At 44.0% G+C, this 12,400-nt stretch overlaps 1 protein-coding gene across 1 annotated transcript in view; it reads right to left on the reverse strand.

The window, feature by feature from the left end:
* The window catches only part of TTC21A (tetratricopeptide repeat domain 21A), a 465,179-nt gene that overhangs the window by 208,721 nt on the left and 244,058 nt on the right, over positions 1-12,400 (reverse strand). The window contains exons 18-20 of the mRNA XM_078663200.1: positions 12,131-12,269; positions 8,534-8,637; positions 4,878-5,066 (exon numbers count right to left, since the gene is read on the reverse strand). Of these exons, the coding sequence (XP_078519326.1) occupies positions 4,878-5,066; positions 8,534-8,637; positions 12,131-12,269 (432 nt within the window). The remainder of the gene's footprint in view (positions 1-4,877; positions 5,067-8,533; positions 8,638-12,130; positions 12,270-12,400) is intronic.

Here is a 12,400-nt window from a genome sequence, read left to right on the forward strand (position 1 = left end):
CTTAACTTCATTAATGTTGTTTTTGGTGGATAATTCAGTACCTTCACATTCCTCAGTTAAATGCTAGCCAGGCACCACCTTGTATCTGAAATCTGCTTTTTATCAGATATCTTTAATCTCGTACATAAATCTAGACAAATGCAGGAAGTCTTCAGCCTCAGATGTTCCCTTGCTGCACAGGACCTTCACAACCATGTTCTTTGTATTCACCCACCTGTTGTGTGCGGCAAAAACATTTAAATGGAAGGTATCCAGGACTGCACCTATGAATGGAAGGAGCGGAGGTGGAACCAAACAACACTTTCACATTCAGTCTGAAACCCCAGAAGTACATAGGAATGATTGTATCTCGCAAAGTTTCCTTGAGCGGAGGTAGTGACTGTGCCCTGAGGAGGGAGTCATTCAAATCCAGATGGTAGAGATGAAACACCACTACTGTCATCACTTTGGTAAACACTCTGGGAGCTGACTTCAGACCAAAATTCAGGACCACAAACTGATAATGATTATTCCCTGATACAAAACTCAAGTACCGTTTGAACAGTTCGCAGATGGCAATGTGGACGTCTACAGACACCAGCCACTTCTGCTCCTGCAGTCCTTGTAATAGCTGCTGAATTATTAGAATCTTGAATTTCTCAGTTTTGAAGAAGAGATTTCAACCTTGAATTAAGTTCTAACCCATTTCTTGGGGAACAGAAGATACGTTGATTGACCCTTGCCCCTTTTCAACAAGGGTGCAGGCTCTATGGCAACCTTGGCCAAAAGAGCAATTACCTTCATAACCTTACAGTATCACCCCCCTTATGCTATGCATACCCTATACTTTGCAATAATCTTTCTACACACCTCCTTTAAGACTCATTCGCTGCACCATGATTCTATATCCATTCAGCAACAGAACAACAGCATGTCTTCAGAACCCCAGACAATACTCTCTTCATAATATATGGTCAATTTCAATTCAATTTGATTAGCTTTATTCGATTTCAAAATGAAAATCATAAAAGCAGCAGCAACACATATATATACATCGACACATAAAAAGTATTTTCATTTCTCAAGAAATTAACAAACATTTAAAAAAATGATGAAATCAATAGAGGAAATCAGCTAATCACTAGATAGCAAAAAAAGGACAGATCAGATAAGAAATAAGGAGAAGGGGGGCCATTCAGTGCAGGACCACTTCTAGCCAGAAGTTTCTCAGAGTTACTTAACGGTGCGACGGGACATATAAAGATCTAGGATAAAAATCGCTTAGGGTCCAAGTCGATATTGGGCCATCGCCTATTTGCGGTTGCCAGGAGTTGAGGTATGGGACAACATATTTATTGCTGAATTTTACAAGGACCAGATCGCCCACTGTATTTTTTACAAGAGGTCCTAGCCAACCCACCCTTCTGACGCTTAGTATAGTGCCGTCTATATTAGGGGGCAATGGCCTGTGTTTGGTTAGCCAGAACACTACCTTGTTCTTTAGATCCTGCTGTTTTTCATGTTTCCCCTTTGGGAGTTCTGGTATACCTGCTAGGACGGATACAATAGGTGCTGCTTCTGGAGGCAAATGAAGGTGATTAGTTTTACGTGTGATGGTATTTTGGCTGGCCACTAATCTGTTTTGAGATGGGGTTTCTTTATTGTGCCCAACCCTGAGGTTAGAGCGCTGTGGTATCAAGGCTGCTTTAGAGTTTTTTAAGGTGTTCTTAGGTAGGGCAGCTATTTGTTTACCAGTGTTTGTCTTTTGTATAGTAGAATCAAATGATTCTATAGGGAGTGGGCGCTGTAGATGTACTGGTTCTCCCAGCGTTTTTGTGGATAGCGAATTAGCCTTTATTGCTTCTTCGAGTCCTGTGAGCCTATCCCCTAGACTAATTATTTTGTCAAGCAATGGAGATAAGATAGATTTCATAATTTTTTCAAGCATGGGCAGTAGGGAATCCTGTACAGGTACACTCGGAGTATCGGTGCTTGGGGTATTATGCACTAACCGGTGTAGGGATAATTTTTGTTTCTTAACCTGACAGCCCGTTTGGTTAACTTTGTGTCTCTTTCTTTTGACCGAGGGCACCTGGGTAAAGACAGTGGGTAGGGAAAATGATATTGGGTGAGTTGTATCCTGTGAGGTCTGTAAGGTCTGAATTGTTTGAGAGGAACAATTGGGCCCAGGACTAGTCATAGCTAAGGGGGAGATTGGAGCAGTAGGTAACAGATTTTCTGTGTTCACAGGGGCATACGAGGCTTTACACATTAGATTGAGTTCATCCAATAATGATGTCGCCGGGGGTAAATCAACAGACTGTGAGGGGGAACCCTTAATAAATGAACTGTCCAAGACTGGTGATCGTTCTAGTCTCTCCAATTCACTGGCAATGGGCAATATAGCACTTTTAAGGTAATAGTCCATTCTTCCCTGAGCAGGTCACCCTCAAGGGAGTGTTTTCTAGAGACCCCCTTGCAAGACATAATGTGACAGCTTATAGCGATCAGAACACAAGACAATATCGGGAGTCGAGCGGCAGTAACCCCGTGGAGTAAAACCAAATATAGTCAGTTCGTGAAGTACCTTAAGTCAGTGTTCCACTTTGCACGGTGTCTGATCGGGAGCAAGGGGGGTGACCCGGCCCGGCCTCCTCTGGCCTCTGAGGGCCACAGAGGGCCCGCCCTTTGCCCGGGCTTCGCCCGGCGTCCCGCGAAGCGGAGCAGAGCGCAGCTTTAAGGCGCCTCCTGGCGCACTTGTGATGTGGCGATGCAGCGCCGCCGCTGAGGCTGCCGGGAAAGGTAGTTCCGGGGCGGCGGCGCTGTAGACAGCAAGAAAAGACTTCCGGCGGTGGCGGCAGCAGTGGGGGCCTCCTCGCCTCCCGCCTTCAATCCGGTAAGTGTCCCCCCGCTCCGCCGAGCAGAGCGCAGCTTGACGGCGCCTCCTGGCGCACTTGTGATGTGGCGATGCAGCGCCGCCGCTGAGGCTGCCGGGAAAGGTAGTACCGGGGCGGCGGCGCTGTAGACAGCAAGAAAAGACTCCCGGCGGTGGCGGCAGCAGTGGGGGCCTCCTCGCCTCCCCCCTTCAATCCGGTAAGTGTCCCCCCGCTCCGCCGAGCAGGGCGCAGCTTTAAGGCGCCTCCTGGCGCACTTGTGATGTGGCGATGCAGCGCCGCCGCTGAGGCTGCCGGGAAAGGTAGTTCCGGGGCGGCGGCGCTGTAGACAGCAAGAAAAGACTCCCGGCGGTGGCGGCAGCAGTGGGGGCCTCCTCGCCTCCCCCCTTCAATCCGGTAAGTGTCCCCCCGCTCCGCCGAGCAGAGCGCAGCTTTACGGCGCCTCCTGGCGCACTTGTGATGTGGCGATGCAGCGCCGCCGCTGAGGCTGCCGGGAAAGGTAGTTCCGGGGCGGCGGCGCTGTAGACAGCAAGAAAAGACTCCCGGCGGTGGCGGCAGCAGTGGGGGCCTCCTCGCCTCCCCCCTTCAATCCGGTAAGTGTCCCCCCGCTCCGCCGAGCAGAGCGCAGCTTTAAGGCGCCTCCTGGCGCACTTGTGATGTGGCGATGCAGCGCCGCCGCTGAGGCTGCCGGGAAAGGTAGTTCCGGGGCGGCGGTGCTGTAGACAGCAAGAAAAGACTCCCGGCGGTGGCGGCAGCAGTGGGGGCCTCCTCGCCTCCCCCCTTCAATCCCGTAAGTGTCCCTAATATATGGTCAACTGGACAACAATTATCTTTTCCAAACATTCATGCTCCTGCATGCCTTCGACGACGAAGTAGCAGCACCTTGAGTGACAGTAATAATGGCAAAGATCAGTGTAGATGCAACGATATGAGGAGATGTAGATTTTTCTGGGCATTCCCACATTTTGACACATTCGGAGGCATCATGTAAGAGAATGACCAGTAATGGTCTGTGGCCCAAATCTGCAAAAGCACTCTTGCCTCAGTACCACATCTGCCTCTCTGATGACATTTTCATGACTAGCAAGTTTGTGGTGCTGCATGCCATTAGCTTACAAATGTACCTTTGGATGTGTATCTGGTGCTGCATGAATTTCTTCACCGACATTGCACAAAATAGTCTTCCAGTTTTATTCTAGGTATTGTAAAGACATCAGATTGTTGGCTACATCTGTGCTCAGAAATTTCACATACAAGGCCCATACAAGCCCCAACATTAATGCACTATGGGGCTTGACTCTGTGCTACATCCTAAAAAGCTCATTAGAAATGGAGGCAACAGTCCTAGACATGAGAAACACCTCAACTTCGAACCAAGTAGAATGGTTGACAGTAGTTACCATGAAGAGGGAGCCGTCGGCAGAGAAATCTACTCGGCTTGTAAACTTCAGCGAAGCCCCAGAACCTCATATGGGTATGGGTAATACAATCAAGATAGACAACCCTTTAGACAAAATAATAACAACATTGTGGTAGCCATACAAGGCAGAGAAAAAGTGCATCAGCAGGCGAAACCATAAAGCAAGTCGAGGCTATGGGGGCTGTAGAATAGCAGTGAATGTTTCAAGCTGCCAAACCAAGTACATTCAGGTATAGCACAAAAGAATGGGGATCAAAGCATAGATACCAGTACTAGTCTTAAAGTCCCTTTAGTTTAAACACAAAAGAAGGTGCCAAGAGCTTGGGTCACAATCCCCTAGGTCCCAATAAAGAGAAACCAGAAGAGACCTTACTGGTTCATCTAGTACCATACAACAAAAATAGCTCAGCACACTTATATTAATATGTGTTCAGTATGAATGTTAGGATTTGCATCTTCACAGTATTTTAAAACATGGTTTGATCTTAAACATTTGCTTGTGCTGAGAAGAACTGAACAGTGTTATTAAACCATACATAGTTCTATGCTCATGGAAGCAGACGTTAGATTAGCTCTGTACTCACCTTGCTGTCCGACTCGGAGTAGAACAGTGCATCTTTGTAATACTTTATCGCTTTCTCGAAGTCCTTCTGGTCCAAGTACTGCTCAGCAAGCTGAACGCAGATAACTGACGCCTGCTGCTTCTGGGACGGGACCATCTCTGGCTGTTCAACATGGACACGTTTTAGGATCCTGGACTGTATATCAAATGCCTTAGGGAATGCAAAATAAGTGTCCAATCAGTAGAAAAAAATTTACGAACTGCCAAATTTTACAATGTAGGCCCTCCTTTACCAAATGTCTATAATGAGGAGGCTAATAAGATTAATTTTATATAGAGATCTTTTCAGTTCAAGAAACAGGTGCATATGCTTTGTGTAGAAATACAAAGAATGGAACATTTTAAAATATAATGTGGGACTACCCACTATTTTCTACTCTTTCTTTCCTGAACTATCTACTAAGTCTTGACAATGAGACTTTGTATTTTTTATAGCTTTCCTCCTTCTCTCTTTTCCCTCCTTTCTCCCCTTTTTCCCTCTTTCTTCCCCATTCAAAAAAAAACCTCATAAAAGCATTGTTCATTGGTATATGGTTCTCCCCTTTTTTGAGGTATGTTTTCATTTTGCATTATTACTTTTGGATGCATTTTACTTATTTGATACTGTTTGTAGATGCAATGATGTTTTACGTTCATTATTTTCACTTAATAAAGCTTTTTAAACTCAAAAAAATATATAATGTGGTATCGTCTGAGGCATTAAAGTCACTGGTAAATTGGAAACTGACATGAAGTCCAAGCACAAATGCCAATATACATTAAAAGAAAATACATTGAAATCGTGCAAGCGATATGTGGGAGAACCTGCCACATGTGGGGGAGGTGGGGACAGTCAGTCTTGGGCAAGGAGTAAAGGTTGAGTGCGGTATCAATAGGGAAGGAAAAAGTATCCATACTATACCATATGATACAAAACACGGATGTTGGAGGAACTGGCGGCTGCAAATTTCCAGTTTGTATTTACTAAAACTCATATAACATGTTCTAAAAAGGGCCTGCTACCGCAGATGTGCTGCTGCAACACTGTAACACACAAAATAAACGTTTACCCAACTCATATATTATAACCAACCAAGCTGCCTTACAGACGCTTAATACTGATTCCATTTCAAAGCTCTTTCAGTTTTGTATTGACTAGGTATTTATATAGCGCATTCCATATTCCTTGGGAGGCCTAGAAGTTTTCTTGACTGTTGATGCTACTCCTTATGTATAATTTATACATAGCTTTGTGACCTTAATAAGGTCACAGAATCACTTGAATGCTTATCGGTTTCTAAGATTTAGCACATACAGAGGCACCAGGAATGGTTGTCCTCACTCTATTTCATATTGTCAGTCTTGGCGCCTAAACCACTCGCCTGCATAATGAGACTTAGGAGCTGAAACTATGGAATTGAATGTATGAGAATCCCACACCTTATTTAACAAGATGTAGGTGGTGTGTTGATTTACATGACTGACTCTATAGCGCCATTCCCTACAGTTTTCGAATTAGATGAAGACTTCAGAATGATACGGCTAGAGCGGTCAACCTCGAAGCTGGGGAACTAGGGTTGAGTCTCGGCTGGGACGCTCAACTTCCCGCAATTCTGGGAAAATCACTTAATCCCCCCGTGCCTAACAAAATGAATGCGTCCGTCTGTAACGCAAATGGTGCTCATGTAAAGTGTCTTGAACAAAAGAAGGCAAGGCTGTTCCTCGGGGATGGATGGGAAGTGGGGTGCGCTGGTCAAGGGAAAGTGGTGGTTAAACAATGATAAACCTCCCACTGATTATCCATTGTGTTGGATATGTTTGCCTCACACACCCTTGCAGGTGTCATGCTTCATCATAGGCGTTGCGCCTCGTCGGGTAGGCGGTGCAATTCCCAACGGGCTCACCTCAGAGAGGGGCTCTTTAGCGGAGATCTTTTGTATCCAAATGCCTATGGGTGAAGTGCGGGTATGGGGCCAAGGGGTTTGCAGACCTGGGTGTGAGTTAAAATGTAACGCAGGGTACCTAAGACTATTTTATTCGGGTGGTCCCTCGCTACAATTAAAAGGGTGGAGCTAGACTAGGCTTAACTGGAAAATAATGTATCCATATTCTAGACTAGGCTAGGAGGTTAAAATTTGGTCGACATGTTTCTCGCTCTGTAAAAATTACTTGCGATTCGTCAGGACCTATGTGGTATGGTCTACAAAAGTGAGAATCCTTATGTCAGAAAGTGTTGCTTATTTTTATTTTTAATAATTGGGAAGAATTTTACCTCAATTATGCTGTTCCTTGCCTAGAGGTCAGTATTTATTTGCCCCATCAATACTCGGCGGGTTGTACATCATGAGAGAAGCCTCTGGTTAGTAGGCTAAAGCTCTCCGTGTAGTAGGCATTCGTCCTACCCCTTTTCCACCGAGCACGAGCTGGTCATGTAAAGTGCTCTGATACCTTCGGGTCGAGTTCGCGCTATAACAGAAACTCCCAAATATATTATTAACCGGCAAAAACCGATACTCTACCCACAGCCGAAAAGCCTAGCTTCAGATTACAACAACGGCTTGCTATCCCCTTTAGAGTGTTCAGGGACCCACTTTAACATCTAGAAATCTGAGATTAGTTGCACTGCAGAGGAAACCTTCCAGAGATGTGTTCATAAAGCAACAAGGGAGATTGCACACTACACACTGTTGTGGAGTCTCTTTCCAAAAATTATTTTGCTTTTAGATTATTGTAAATTTTTCAAGTTATGCCCATGCAATACCTAAGAGCTTTTATCGCACTAATGGTTCTATGAAAATAGTGCTTCAGATAAATTTCTTCCATTTAAAGAAGTGGAACCAGAAGGTAGACTCTTCAAGTCCAATTACTGTGCAGCAGTGCTCCAATGAGTAGAAGACTTGTTGAAATCGGTTTCGTGGGACCCTGTGTCAGATTTGGTGAGGTGTGTTCGCCGAATTTCTAAGTAGGAATCTCAATGGTACCAAATAATGTGTAAACAATATCGAAGGGCAAAATACTGGAAGGTAAGTCTAGATTTTCTGTACCTAACTTCACATATATGTACCTTGACAATATATATCTTCAATGTACATATATTTGGAGTTAAGAATAATAAATCTATACTTCCTCTATATGCACTTGCCTATCGATATTTTGCTCCTTGATATTCTGACCATGATATTAATGTATCGCAATATTCCTAGCCTTGATATTCTATAGTACAATCACATGGTGGGGGTAGCCCTGAAAGGTAAAACTTTATTATCTGTTCTGATGCTGTCTGCAAAAAAAGCTGTGGTGGAATGTCGGAACCTGTGGCCCTGAATCAATAGCAAAGGAGGGCTCCCGCTCCAGCAAGTGAAAAGAAAACATATGTTGCTAAATTTCTATTCCTTTTCTGGATAGAACTGTGGCCTATAGTGTGGAGGAACAGAAGGTGTTAAGACTGGAAACTGTAGGACAGCTGTATCTTGAAGAGAGGGTCAAAACCTTTGCAGCATACACAACTAGGAATGGTGATCGAACATGGTTTTCCTTCACCTTTCCAGGTTGGCCTGCAATGGCTATCATACATTTGTGTCAAACCCAAAAAGTAGAATGAGACGTCAGATCCAGTTTAAATATTTCACCACTACTTACCTTGTTAAATGACTCTGCCACTTCTTCTTTTTTAATGATTTTATAGGTCTTTGCTAGTAAAATCAGGTACTTGACATCATTGACCATTGAAGGCAAATCATTCACTGAAAGAAAATGCAAGTAAGTTATTCACACTGACATATCTGTTGAATGTTAAATTAATAAAATCGTGAGATTTCCATCTGGTCACATAAGTCATTTAAATACATAAATGGAAGCAGTAATACACTACTGGACACTCTCAGAATCTGGAATTTGCTGCCTCAGGATTTACGTGACAATCAATCATTCCATCAATCCAAGAAGTAACTTCTTCTCTTCAATAAATACCTAAACCCTCCACCTTAAACCATCTGACTGGAATGTCTTACACCCACCCCACGCTCTAAAAAAAACAAAAACCTTGGGAAAAAAATGGTGCCTTTACTCTCCCCACCTTCACAACACCCTACCGTAGCTACCTCAAAACGTTCTGGTCCGTCTATACTACTATCCATCGTAAATTTATTTTATATATTGTTACTATATATATTTATTATTCCACATTTAACTCGTTCAATTGCTGCTGCTCTTACTCTGTAAGCGCTCAAAATTATACCGTCAACATATCCTACTGTCTTTCACAAACTTCTTTTACATACTGTCTCTATGTACTTATATTTACTCCAAATGTAACTAGTGCAATTGCTGCTGTTGCCAACTCTGTAAAGCACTCTGATACCTTCGGGCCAAGTTCGCGCTATACAAATCTTGATAAATAAATAAATAAAAAAGGCACTACTATTTCTAATCATGTTTTAAATACCAAACAATATATATTTACATTTGATCAACCACACACAGTCAGCAGTTAGGAAAGATTTTTCTTTGGAATTCACTGTAATGACAATATCAATGTTGTTCGAAACATTACGCGTTAGTTGTTGATTTGATATTTTGCTCTTCATTATAGTGCAGAGCATTTAATTAAGATACAATATACAGAGCAACAGAGAAGTTCGAGGAGGTACAGTTATAGGCAGGATAGCAAATAAATAAGATAATAACTATAAAGACTGAACCATTTCCATATAATTTACCAAAGCAGAGGTTGCATTAACATCAATTCCTGACTTAATAATCAATAGCAGGCAGCATTATACTTCACCAAAACAAAACCTTGGAGAAACTGGGTGTACCTATGCCCAATGAAGCAAGTAAAGTGGCACTTATTTTACTAGATCTAAGTGCCGCGTTCGACACTGTTTCCCATTCTATCCTCCTCAACACCCTCCATTACTGTGGAATCACTGGCCTGGCACTCAAGTGGCTATCCAGCTTCCTATCAAACAGGACCTTCCAAGTCTTCTCCTCCACCGCCAATTCCAAAACTCATGTATCACAGTATGGAGTCCCTCAAGGCTCCATACTGAGCTCCTTGCTCTTCAATATATACGTCAGCCCTCTGGCTACAATAGCTGAGCAAGCTGGGCTCACTATATACTCCTACGCAGATGACACTCAGCTCATCATCTCACTCTCTTCTAACACAAATTCCAACACATCAGCGCTTCGATCTGAACTAATAGACATTGCTGAATGGATGCTGGGCAACAAATTAAAACTTAATGGTGGAAAAACCGAACTTCTCCTATTCGGTAACAATAAAACCCTTTGGGGCCCCCACCATTGGCCACCACAGATGGGCTCACCCCCGCCCCTTCCCAATCTGCCCGCAATCTCTGTGTCATTGTCGATGACCAACTGACAATGAAGCAACAAGTGGTCAAAGTAGCTTCCACTTGCTTTGCCATCCTCAAATGGCTCCGGAAAATCCTCTGGATGCTCCCTCTGTCCACCCAAAAAACTGTAGTCCAAGCCCTGATAACATCCAGATTGGACTACGGTAATGTTCTGTACTTGGGCGCAAGCAAGGAAGTGCTACGCAAGTTACAGGTTGTACAGAACTCTGCTGCTAGATTACTCTGCAAACTTCCCAATAAAACTGCTATCTCAGCCTCACTACGTGACCTTCACTGGCTCCGAATTGACAGTCGTGCCAAATTTAAAGCCCTGCTCTACATGCATAAAATCAACTCCGGTATAGCACCCCACTATCTGCACCATTATCGCCCCCCCCGCCTTCTTCGATCCTCCAGTCAACACAAGTTCCAAGTCCCTAGGATCGGACGAGCCAGAATGGGTGGACACTCCTTTTCTTATCTGGCTCCCTCACTCTGGAACTCTCTTCCCAATCACTTACGCACTGAACAACACTATCTCACATTCCGCAAAGAATTAAAAACCTGGCTTTTCAATCAGTAGTCCACCTACCACTCTAGAGTCCTATCCTTTCATCCTTCTGTGTTCTCTAGCGCTGGGAAACCTTTGGGTAGCTGTGCGCTGTACAAATGTAATAATAATAATAAAGGAACCACAGCCCAAACGCTTAACGCTGATGTAAGCAAGTTTGCTTACATCAACTATTAAAAAAAGTACTTGAAATCTAGGAATTTGTAGACTATATAACTAAGAGACTGATGGAGCCACCTCTGGTGCAAGAGTTAGATTGAAACGGTCGTCGCAAGCACTACCTTGCCAGTGCTGCGCACGTCCGTTGGCCGACGCAGCCGCACCAGTTTCTTCGAACGTTCAGCACTGGCGCTGAACATTCGAAGCAGCAAACGGGTTAAGACAGCCGTCAGAAAAAGCAGACAAAGGACAAGCATAACGAGGCACCGATATTGAGGTGCAGGTATCCCTGTGCTCAAATTTGCAGATTACAATTGTCCCCAGAATGAGGAATAACATGGAGATGTGGGAATGTCAGGTCCAAATTTACATATTTTCCAACAGGCCCAAATCGCCACATAATAAAGACTTGATGGTAGCAGGTGGTAAACGTGTTGGAGTTATTTTTAGGGGCATTGTATGAAGGGTGGAGTGGGGGGCAGAGCAGGTGATTGGAGTGGGAGGTGAGGAGAGAGCGTTTACTGCTTTATTCATGCTGCCTATGGCCGACACGTGTGTGTGTGGTGGGGGGGGTCTAGGCCTAGCAATTGCCTGCAGCACGTGCATCTCCACTCAACAGCCCAGATTTGTAGACTAGGTAATGCCAAGCGTGGGGACACTGGGAATGGAAGAACAGCCGAAAGTGGTATCCCTCAGGATACTACTCAAGATCACTTGTAATTGTGGGGCCAAAGAGTTAGAAGGCCCAAGACAGACATGACAAAGGTGGAGGGAAAGAAATAGAGGGAGCAGAGAGGGAGAATTAAAGTGTCTGTGAGAAAAAGAGAACATGAAAGTAAACTGGTGTTCCTCAGTCTGGCAGTATCCACCTCAACAGCCACTAATACAACTCTTGTTTCAGGACAATCTTGCATCTCCTAACTTGTTTCTTCTTCTTCTCCACATGCAAAGTCTCTCTGATGTATGATGGCCTACCTCTGGCAAAATATTGATGACAGTAAATGAAGGTAGTCCATTCATCTAGCCAGATACCCATGAAACAGATCGGGGCTGTAAATTGCCCTTAAAGACTTTATAGTTCATTTTAGGTTCAGTTTCGTTCATGATTATACTAAACACGACAGAAATGAACATTATAAATCTCACCCGGATCATGTTCCAACGCCGATTTCAGAACTTTTTCTGCCTTAAGGTACTGCTTGAGCTTAATGAGGAGTTCTGCGAGGTCATAGGAGAGGAAATCTTGTCCACTGATCTTCTCTGCGGCTTCATAGTAGTTTATGGCCTAAATAAAACTACACTAAGTCACCTCATGGTAAGAAGATAATGGAGCTTACAAGATCATGCAGAGTTGTTTCACTGTCTATGAAAGTCACACATTGACCCCAAGGAAAACTGGTATGTTGAGCCATGGGT

Source organism: Lissotriton helveticus, chromosome 10 (assembly GCF_964261635.1).
Source record: "Lissotriton helveticus chromosome 10, aLisHel1.1, whole genome shotgun sequence".
Classification (NCBI taxonomy): Eukaryota; Metazoa; Chordata; class Amphibia; order Caudata; family Salamandridae; genus Lissotriton; species Lissotriton helveticus.